Here is an 11875-nt window from a genome sequence, read left to right as displayed (position 1 = left end):
TAAGTCATTTTTACAAGCAAACCTTACAAAAAAAAAAAAAAAGATTGTCTGCATTAGACAAAACATTGGGGTTAAGACACATGCAAGGTGTTTTTAAATCAAGGCATCTTAAACAAGCATTTTTAATCTGGGACTAGGCTAAACCCTGTCCAGCGAAACGTCTTTAATGTACTAATTGCTTTGGCATTTTACATTAGTTTGCAACTTAACATCATAAACAATGTATTCGGCAGATATTTTGATTCAAAGCAACTTGCAGTGCATTACAAGATCAACATTTTATCATCATGTTCTCTGGGATCAAACCCATGACCTTTTGTGCTGCAATCCTTTCCTAATCGAACCTCAGAAACAAAATAATGCAATAAACTCAAATCATGTTCATGAGGTTTGTAATAAATTCAGAATGGTCACTCTGATCAGTAAAAACTGCTTAAACAAGAAATGAAAGACTCAAATTCATTTCAAATGTATTTGTAATTCTGAAAAAGTTACACACGTTCTTTATTTTTATATTTTTCGTCCTTGGTATCAGGTGTTCTACTTGCGCTTCTTGAAAGCTGTAAAGATACAAAAAAAATATGTAATACGGGTATTTCTTTTAAAGAACGTTTGAATACAAAACAAAACTTACCTTTCTTTTTAATTTTCTTAGTCATTTTCTTCTTTTTCTTAGGTCTGGGATTATCAACGTCCTACCAAAACAAAGAAAATATATTTAGAGAGATTGAACATGTCTCACTTCCTATAGGTCCGTGGTTAACCACACGTCTGCCTAAACCACACTGCATTTTTATATACTTCCTTATTATTTCATGAGTACATTACATAAATACATGCATGCAAGTATCGCCACTACAACAAGTAAAATATATGCAGAACATCCAATCCACAGCCTCACCTGTGCTTCTCCACCTGTCAGAGCCGTGATGTCACCAAATCGTGCAATATTATTCAGCTGTGACGACATTCCCATCAGCCCTCTCTTCCTGTGCCTCTCCTCTCGTGTCATATTCAGACGGACCATCATGGTCTCCTCATAGTTTTTCCTTATGAGAAACATTAGCCAAGACAATGAATTACCATATGAAAGACATTTATCTGAATAATAATCAGTATGTAATGTAATCTGCACTGAACCCCTTAATGCGTTAACATTACATTTAATATATATATCGAATAATAATGCTGCTTCAAAATGACACAAAATGATAGAAAGAGTAGTAGAGAATGAGACGATTAAACATGTCAGCTCATAACGCAAGTCTTTACATTCACATGAATGTTTGCTTAAAATAATCCTATACAGTTTGTACCTGTGTTGCTCCTCTCGGGTCTCCCGGTCTGTCTGGAAGTCTCTGCGGTCTCTGATCTCTTCAGGAGCATCACTGTATTGTTGCCGGAGCTCTTGGATCACAGAACTGCGGAGTGCTGCTTTCTTCTGTTTATCAATCAGATCCTTTTGCCTGTCTGCTTCTGTTACGTCCCCATCTGAGTCAAGAATGAAGAATTTGGGAATTAACAAACAATCAATAAAATTATATACATATTTTTAACAAACGCATGATACATTAACACTTTTTAATGTACCAAATAACCTAACAGTAGCATGCAGCTTTACTAAGTGGGTTAAAATTGTAGATTTTGTGTTGGATTATGAATATTTTATTTGAACACACAAGCATTTATTTTTCCCCAGTGTATCTATGACTCAAAGTTTCTGAATCAAAGGTCATCCAAACTAAATTAATATGAAATCAGATTTATCTGGCATGTCATGATAAAAATTAGCACTGGCCTCATTTTCAATTTTCCATTTGCAAACTTTTTTCAATTGTTGTATAGCAAGATCTCTGTAACCAATATAAATACACTGAATTATCTGAACATTCCGATCTGATTTCATAATTTGGGAAATGACAGTCAGTTTGAAAGGATCTGAATAATAAATTGGATTTGTGTGCAGTCTGAAAAAGCCTCAGAGTGTATCGGTGTCTATATATATATATAAAAACATTTGTATCAAATTGAGTAACAGACCATAATGCATTGGAGCGATCCGAGGAGGAACATATTTCCTGCCGCCTAGAGGCTCTCTCGTCCCAGAATCCTTTGTTTTTCCTGCTTCATCCTCATCATCTGATTCCTCAGATTCACTGAGCTGGGAAAGCAATACAGCACATATTTTGCGTTCAGTTTCACTTTAGCATTTTCATTGAAGCAGATTACCCATTTATTGGCATTGGAGCTTTACCTTGCTGGCCATATTTTGAGGATTAGGACGGAAGTGTAAAGGATCATTCTCAGCTGGAAAAACACATTGATATGTCAGAGAGATTGTGGATCAACGTTCTTAATACATCTGGCAATGACGAAAACCAGAAATGTTGTATATGAACAAAAACACTTACAGAGGCTGCCTGTCACCGTTGTCCGCATTAATTTATCAATCTGATATTTCAGCTTTTGATCCAGGGGACGCATTTTCTCCAGTACCTAAACAACAAAGAGAAAGAGAGAAATAATCATTTAACATATACAAAGCATTCAAGTCCAATCTAATATCACACAAATTCAATACATATGTATTTAATTGCTTTCACGTGATGAACGTTGTGTCTTACTGTCCTAATGGTGACCAGCCTGTGGATGGCGCTGTTGTCCTTTATACTTTCTCCCTCTGTTTTTAAACTGATCAAATGTGTCACATCTTGCAGATAAAACAGTAACAGATGATATCTCAAGTCCAAACAAGACAAACCCTAGAGCAAAAGCAAAAATAAACAGAACTGTAAGTTGTTATGCTTTATGCAGCCATAACTGTATTTTGAATGTTAAAGGAAAATACCTTAGATGTCTGAAATGCCTTCTCTCGGACTTTCGTCATCACATCTCGGACGTGACCTGTTACAGATGCCACCTGAAAATAACATCGTATCTTTTACCATGGTAATACATTCACCATCCCCCATTCGTTAGTGTGAATCCATGATACTGTCCATAAAAACAGTAAAAGCAAACGAAACTACCAACCTGTTCTGTGAGATTGTTTAGTAGATGAACTGCACTGGGAAGGTCATCTTCGATAACGTCCTATAATATAAATATAAAGATATATAATAAAAGTATACCGATTAAATACTTAACGTTAGCAAGACATACAGCAGTGTAGCTTACAGGTTAACCAAAAGGGACACATTTTTCTATTGTGCTGTATGTTTGCTGCCAGACACAGACAATATAATCGTACATAACATCAGCCATTCGTATTTTTACATGTTAAAATATTCAAAATAATTAATTATTCCTTCACAAGAATAGAACAACTCACGTTTCCAACTGTGGTGGCCGCCATCTTGAAATCGCCAACTTCATACGGATGGCACGTACGGACAAATCTCGAAGTGATTATTCAGAACAATGTCTTGTAGTAAAAGCTTAAATATGCAATAAACATTACTCTAGCCTATATATTTTCTCTGTAAATTTTCTTTCCTAATTATGTATTAATTTAATTAATATATAATTGTATTTTTATTTGCTTTATTTTTTAATAAGCATTTGAAAAGTGGAATGGATAAAACATTTATGTATTGATTATTAATAGTTACGAAACTTTTTCGGTTTTGTTTTTTTACTAATGACGCAATACATTTTTGTTGAGGCATAATTTACGCATTACTATCCTGTTATTAACCATAATATTTACCAACACTTTCGTCACAAGTGATCAAAAGATTACTCAATCAAAAGATAAAATGACCTCTATTACATTTTTATTTATTTACATTAGTAAATATATTAACTGTGGCAATTTGGCAAAAACGATGGTTTGTAAGGGTAAACTTTGTGCAGTTTTGAATGTATCCAGAAGATGGCGTATGATTCCATATCACGTCAACTCTTATCAGCATCTATGTATCTTTAGTGAGAACCGAGTCAGGGGAATGAAGTTCCACCTCAGACTGTTTAGAATTTTTGAAATGGTGGAATTGAAAATAAATCATATTTAAACAACTTCATGGCATTTAAAATGACTTCATTATGAGTTTATTATTTTATAATGCATCATCATGTTTGTCACCTGACACTTCACAGTCACAATTGCACTGTAGACACTGTATCGGTTTTATTTCAGATTTGTCCTCCTATCAACTAAATATTCAAATTTTCACACTTTACAAAATGATTTTTAATCTGATGACAAATTTATTGTTAAAAGTTTATGTGACTTAAAAACTCAAGAATTGGAAAAAAAACTAGAGTCCCCCCCATGAATTTCCAGCCCTGAGTAGGTCTAGCCTATACTTTGATATTTACTATGGTATACCATTGGTGCTCCATAACACAAAACACGCAAACAACTGTATGTAATTAAAAGGTTTTGCATAGACTAAAATATAAAGTTACATAAGAACTAAAATGAGAACCAAACATACACAGACTCCACAGGACCACATAAAGTGAATGTTTGCAAACAGTAACACATAAAACAATAACATTAAGGCACAATAAAGGGTGATGTAATAATTGTGCAAATGTGCAAATTTCATGTTTATGATTTATTTATTTAGTGTATGAGTACTAGCCCCACAAAGTTAGTAATACCGGTAGTTTTTTTTTTTTTTTGACCTTGTGGAGACATTTTTGGTCCCCACAAGGAAACAAGCTTATAAATCAAACGGAATTATGTTATTTATTTTTAAAAGTTGTCTCTGAAGGGTTGGGGTTGGATTAAGGGAAAGTGCAACACTGTGAATATTGTATTAAAATCAATATTATTATAAAATCTTTATCAATATATATTAATGGCACTATTAGTAATAGGGACATCCATGTTAGATAGATTCAAAGAGATATCAGGTAGATTTGTTATTTATAAATTATGAAGGAAAGAAAGTTACAGTCGACCCTCATTGCATGGTCCTAACTGGTTTATCCTGGTTAGTGCCTGTCTAACTTTTAGACCAACACAGTGTGTTATTAATGCACAAGCAAATAATTTATAGGGTATACAAAGTATTAATGGTGATATAAAGGGACCATCAGAGTCAGACTAAAAGAGAGATTCAACAGATAGAGACAGATGTGTCTCAGTATAAGCTACAGCTCTCTGTGTGGCCTTGGGCAGTCACTGTTGTACCTAAGGGCCGATGCTCTTCCTGTTAACCTTCTGACATTATGGCCCTTACAGGAATCACTAATGAATCTGTGTCTGCTCCTCTGTAACTATTAAAAGAAAACAACCATACATGCTTTTGACAAAGCCTTTCCCGAACACCCTCTTCACTGTTATTGCCACTGGTGTGTAATGTGTTTTGTCTGCGTTTTTGACTGTGGTAACTAACCCCCCCCCTTGCACAAACACATCAAACAAAATTGTGACAGCTGCTAAATGCATATTAGTTTCATTCTTGTGTATTGTGGGGAAACGCAATAAAAAGTTTGTCTATTCTGCAACCATCTTTCATTAGTAAATGGCCTCAGAGTCATTGCAAGTGCGTCCCCGTGCTCTGATTGGTGGATCATCTCTACAGTAGCATTGTTTAAGGACGGGCACTCAAATTAGCTTTGGTGAAACTCATCTTTAAGATGCTGTCTAAATAGGCCCACCCTACATAAAATAACACAACACCTTTCCTCGACACACTGAGTGCAAAGATTTAGGCAGGGAGCATAACAGTTGAAAGTGAGTGAAATACAGACCTCATTGAAAACCTTTAGACCCCTTACCAAGCGCAGCAATCCAAGCAGATTGGCCTCATGCTCATGTAAAAAACCACGGCCACATTACAAAGAACCCAATGGCAACACCGTGTATGACAATGGCGCACAGGACACCCCCACACTGGAGTTTTAACAGTTATGCGTCCCGCCACATAAAGGATTACAGGGCTGTTTCTGTTACTCAGATAACATACAACTGCTTTTGACAAAGACACCACGCAGGCATAGCAAATCCTGCTGAGATGTGGCAATTGAGCAAAAGAGGCTTTTGATTTAAGGCTGAAATTCATGCATAATTCTGACCTTTATAAACACTTTCCCATATCAATGATAAAGAAGAGAGCGTTAATATTTGTTTGTTATTTTGCCCCTTGTCACGCATTCAGATCAGAGGCAAATCAATGCCATTGTTTATTTAATCACCTTTAATTTAACTTTTTTTTAAATTATATATTTTATTTATAAATATTTATATTAAATACTGTCTGTTTTATAATATCAAATCAACATATATTTTGATGTTACTTTAACAAATTAAGTTAAACAATTTCATCTTGTTTTTATAAGTCAAAACCACATAGATCAGTAGTCAAAACTTAAAATAGTAAGTTAAATTGACTTCAAGGTGTAAAAATCCATTAATTCTATTTAAAGTATACAAGTAAAAATGAATAAACTAAATAAATACAGGTATAAACTGCCTACGGATTTGTACACTGTAAATGCAGCATGAAGTTTAAATAACTTCTTAATTCAAGTCAATTCAATCTACTATTTTAATTTTAATTTTTTAAGTTAAACTAACATAAAAATATATGTTGATTTGATGTTATTTCTTAAAGTGTATGAATTTGTACGAAATGAATATAAAATAATAATGAAACCCAACGTCACAGGGGCAAAAGCAAATCGTACAAAAACGAATAAATCTCGACATTGAATTAATAAATTAAAACGAATTAGCCACCTCATAAAATATGCAAAGAATCACGAAAAGAGTGAAAAAATTTCAAATAAATGTATACAAATATATAGAGAGTTATCATAAAGGTGTCCCGTGTTATTATGTTGTGGATTAAAGGCAAAGTTCACTCAAAAATAAAAATTCTGTCAACATTTATTCATCCTTATGTGGTTCTGTACATTTATGCATTTGACAGATGCTTTTATCTAAGGCAACTTAAAAAGCATTACATCATTTTATTATCTGGGTTCAAACCCATGACCTTTTACATTGCTAATGCAATGCTCTAAGTTGTAGGAATTATATGCACACTGAAAATTTCAATCAGATAAGAAAGGTCTATCAAAAATATTTGTATTGATCCTATGCAAAAGTGAAACAGTGATAACAGCGCAAATGTAAAAAGAGCATATAGCAATGGGAATTTATTCTGACATTCCTACAACTTATTGCATTAACTTTTAAGTAATCTTTGTTTGTTCTGAGTGCATACAATTCCTACTTGATTAATGCAATGCATATACAAGAGCACCTGTATATGACTTTGATCTGTTATAACACAAAAGAAGATATTTTGAGAAATGTCTCCAATGCTTTGTGTCCATACAATGGAAATTAGTCAGTGTTGTTTACTTACTACAGTATACACTGTAAAAAATAATACGCTGGATTTACTTAAAATTACAGTGCCTCATTTTTGCATCCCCCTTTTTAAGTAAGTTTTACTTTAAATGTTTAGCAAAAATAAAGGCAAAATGATGCACTATAATGTAGCTCAAACATTCATCAAAAAGTCATATGGGTTTGTAATGATATGATGGTGAATAAATGATCAATTAACTTATTTTTGGGGTTAACTGTACTTTTAATACTATGTTTCGTTGTGCCTGCTTGGCTTTCACGTGATTTCCTGAACTTACAGTATTGTCAAGAGAACAAAAAGTAGTCTGTATTGTATATTACGCAACTCTACAGTCTTGTCTGTATATGATTGACACGTCAGCATCTCCTTGTTTAATTAAGACTTCAGCTATTGATGGCTGGTTGTGAAGTTGGGGGGAAGCAGATACTAATAAGTGGGCGAAGAGTAGCACTCAGCATTTTCCCCTAAAGTTTACTGTAAACACAGAGCCATTTCAACCTCTTCCCAGCATTCTCAATAGATGGAAATGGGGTAACACCTTTAGGCTTTGTCTAACATGGGCGACATCCAAAGAAGCTAACAGTGTTTAAACATTTCGTATTCGTGGATGCCAATTACCCGCACATGAATGCATAATTGCTCCAGAGGAGCTTAAAGTAGCGAGTCTTTAAAGCCTAGTTATTTCAATGAAGCCTTCAGGCAACGGTGATCAGGATCAGGTGGGGAAGGCCGGGCTTTAAGTTCATCTCCCGAGGAAACAATGTGGAAGAGGGTGTGTGTAGTTCTGATCGTCAAACCCAAAGCTGAGCTTAATGTAAATGAATGAAAGACTTCCACTGGCACTCTATTAGAAAATAATAGTAAGTTTAACATGACCAAACAAAACACTGATAACTGCTGCATCCATTAATTGTCAATGGTGGATTTGTTTTTAATCTAGTTTTAATGTGCATTAAATTCAATGTTTGCAGATTTGGATGAAAGTGTCTGCTTAATGCACACGTGTAAACATCTATAAATGTAATGCATAAATGCAATACACAAACAACCACCAGCAGTGATTTCTTTTCTGATTTAATTTCAGTAAATGGGTGATTCTCACGAAACCATTGAAACACCACGGCACTAATGATTTTAGCTTTAAAATGTGTAATATAGTAACATTAAAAAGCATCAGAATTAACACAATACTGTGTTCTACCTTGCACAATTTCAACATAAGAATTTATAATTGTAAATTTTATCTCATTTTCTGCTGAAATTCTCATTACCGCAATGTGTCCGGCTGTGTTTGAACATGTGTTATGTTGTAATTGAATCAAATTAACACAAAAATATTAAGAAAAAAAATAAATGGATGTTTTGCTAGACTACTTTAGATGACAGAAAAAATATTTACTGAATATTCATGTATAATAAATAATGAAGAAAAATTAGGAAAATGATGTGTCCATGCCTGATGTTCTCATCCTCCGCAACACTTTTTGAGAACAGTTTAAGCACACATACAGAATTTTAATCAAGTTTGATTTTGAATGACCAAGCAGTTACTTCAAGATGGCTACCAGGGAAGATCATTTTTTACAGTTAATTTGAAATATTGTCTTGTCAGAATGCTTACACGACATTTTGATTATCATTACCGCAACAGATGCTTATTAAATGTTAATTTAATTAATAGAAGCATAATACTTTGATTTTAAATGCATGTGCAGAATCTCCAAATTATGTTCTTTCAGGTTTGTCATGTCATTTTGAAAATATGTCAGTGTTGATGTTTTCTGACTGTTGCGGTAATGAGATTTTTTAGGACTAATTTTTTAAATTGTGTTACAAAAAGTGTTAAATGATAAGTAAAAGTTTTTAAATTAATGTCCCCATTTACTCCAGACTTTGTTTTTCAATGTCTGGTGGGAAAAAAAGTAAATTTAAGCAATTTTTACATTTTCATTCTTGACATTTTTAAAACCAAGTTTTCATGAGAATCACCCGTCCGCTTAATGCACACGTGTAAAAATCTATAAATGTAATGCATCAATGCAATACACAATCAACGACCAGCAGTGATTTATTTTCTGATTTAATTATAGTAAATAGTTTTTTTTAAACCAAATTTCAGAATAGCACAGTATTTTTGCTGACAATATGCATTGGCATAAACACCATAGTTTGTGCAAAACCATGCATGTTGAAGTCTTTTTCATTATTTTAGAAATCATTTAATTTTCTATATATTTACATGTCTCATCTATTGTTAAATCAAATAAAACTGAGAAGTGACAGACTCATTTAAGTTTAGTGTGTAAGCAGATGTTCAATTAAATATATTACTCCACATGTCAAAATTCCCTTAATAGCCTTTGCATTCATTTTGACCCCTGATTTTCTCCTAAAATCACTTTACGGTGTCTACAGCCCCTGTATAAACCAGGATAACCAATGATGTCCACCGTTTTATTTGCACCATACTGACTTATTGTAACCCCTACCCCCGTATTTCTGCTTACAGGCCTCATTTTTTAAATTGCTCCACCAGTACTGTAAATTGGACCTCTTACTGTTAATTAGCATTGGTCGGTCCTGCCGCATTTCAATAGCTCCCCTAGTGTGCTTCTGTGCAGTCTAACCAACATGCTGCCTCATCTCTAGTCTTTAACCTCTCTGCAACTTCATCCCCTATTTCACCAGCTTAAGCAGATTCGAGTGCCGGCTTAAGACCCCTCAACAAATTAGTGCTGAGGAGGAAATATCAAGCCATCATTAGTCACACCTATTAAAACTGAGCCTTACAATGTGTTACAGAAAACCGTCAGCGATTGCATTATGTTTAAGCAGGTTTAAATAGAAACTATCATTTATAGATTTATTGCTCAACTGGGAAGATCAAATTTACATTTAGATAAAATGTGTAAATTATGCATTTTGCATTGTGTAATGTTGGATACTGTATGGGGTCAAAAAGTTGGACACATTTTCAATTTGGTAATAAACTAAATGTTTTAGGCAAGGCAAAAAGTAATTAACAAAAAAAATAAAATAAAAGTTGTGACATTTGTCATGTTAGATAAGGTCAGATCTGATAAAATGCACTGAATCACACAATACAGTCTTTGAAACATTCCCATTTACATGAATTTATCAAGTTTTGGGTCATTCTACAGAAACATCCACTTTTGGTATGACAAGATGTCTTAAAATTGATTTCTTTTTTTAACATTTAAACTTAGACCACATTATTAGATTAATCTTTGACTTTATGAGTTCACATAAATGACAGCTTAATGATTTTTTATTTTTTGTGTGCAGGTACTTAAAGACTTCATACACAATTTTTTTGTCACTGGTGTTTCCTTACTTCTTTAGCAATATTAAAGGTGTTTATGAAATATTATTTTTTTTCAGCTTTATTCTTAATTCCTAAATGTAGCAGAATTCAATGAATTTAAAATTATCATCATCTCACATGTGAAAGAAAAAAAAACACATTGACACATCAAATCATCAGTCACTGGTGTTACTGATCTTCACTGCTGTTACCCATAAGAAGGTAACACCACCAGTGACAGTAAAACCAGTGACAATTCTGCATTTTACAAAATTGCTGCTGCAAAGTATCAAACCACGTGTTGTCAATCATTGTATATCACACTAAATTAAGTAGTTTAATCCATTTGTATTTTATTTTTTTGCAATTCCCAAACAAAAAAGGAGGTCATACCAGTGACATAAACTAAAAGCTTCATATGAAATCATGAGATAAATAGAAGTTTTCTGATAACTGAAAAGAGACAGTGGACTTACCATGGACATCTCTTCATAGATCTCCAGGAAAGTGAAAGAAGGAAGTCAAGTGATGTCATCAGTGTGATTTTGATTTAAAAATAAGAGCTTTTTTGTTAAACGGTAACACCAGTGACACAACTCCAAGGGACCATTATTATATATTTTATAATATTTATTTAGCATTTTGTTTTTTAATGTAATTTACATCATATATTTGATAGTTATGGACACATTATTGTATTTTAAATGGAAGAAAACACTGTTTTGATCTCATTTTCGCTCTGTACATGACTGTGGGGACGGGCACTTCTTCTGTGGTGCTTGGAATTTTAATTAATTAATAAAAATCAAATATTTCTACATTGATGGCTCAAGGTGGTGTAATTGTTCAAATAACATATTGTTTCAGTTTAAAATATATAAAAAATGTAACCCTAAAGTGTTTTTCACGTGTAATATTTCTGTAAAGGCTAGGGTAGGGACAGAAAAAAACCTTTTACAGATCATGTGGAGATTGTGCCGGCTCAAAATACATGCAAAGTGGACAAATACTAAATACTAAAACATATGTCTGTGTGCCCGTATAATCTTTAGTGTAAATAGTAAACAGGTTTGTTTTGCTATTCTCCATGAAGGGGCTTGAGACGGATGCTTAAATCCCTGCTAATGAATACCTGATTTTAAGTAATTTTTTGACTATTTACTACACCGTTCCTACATAAATTTATCCTAAATAATGTAAAGAACATTCTGTATAA

At 33.4% G+C, this 11875-nt stretch overlaps 1 protein-coding gene across 1 annotated transcript; it reads right to left on the bottom strand.

Annotated features, from left to right (window-relative positions):
• Window positions 1–458: 458 nt before the first annotated feature.
• On the bottom strand, window positions 459–3428 carry LOC141363373 (neuroguidin-like). Its single transcript, XM_073866037.1, has 11 exons — window positions 3332–3428; window positions 3034–3093; window positions 2849–2920; window positions 2625–2762; window positions 2412–2496; window positions 2255–2307; window positions 2041–2161; window positions 1317–1491; window positions 902–1049; window positions 635–695; window positions 459–560 (listed from the first exon to the last, which is right to left on the bottom strand). Exons 1-11 carry the CDS (start codon window positions 3353–3355, stop codon window positions 541–543), a joined length of 957 nt encoding a protein of 318 aa, XP_073722138.1. The 5' UTR covers window positions 3356–3428; the 3' UTR covers window positions 459–540.
• Between the last annotated feature and the right edge of the window lie 8447 nt (window positions 3429–11875).

This window comes from Misgurnus anguillicaudatus, unplaced genomic scaffold, assembly GCF_027580225.2.
Source record: "Misgurnus anguillicaudatus unplaced genomic scaffold, ASM2758022v2 HiC_scaffold_34, whole genome shotgun sequence".
NCBI lineage: Eukaryota > Metazoa > Chordata > Actinopteri > Cypriniformes > Cobitidae > Misgurnus > Misgurnus anguillicaudatus.
The sequence above is the reverse complement of the archived record's forward strand: the minus strand, read 5'-3'. Positions and strand labels throughout refer to the sequence as shown.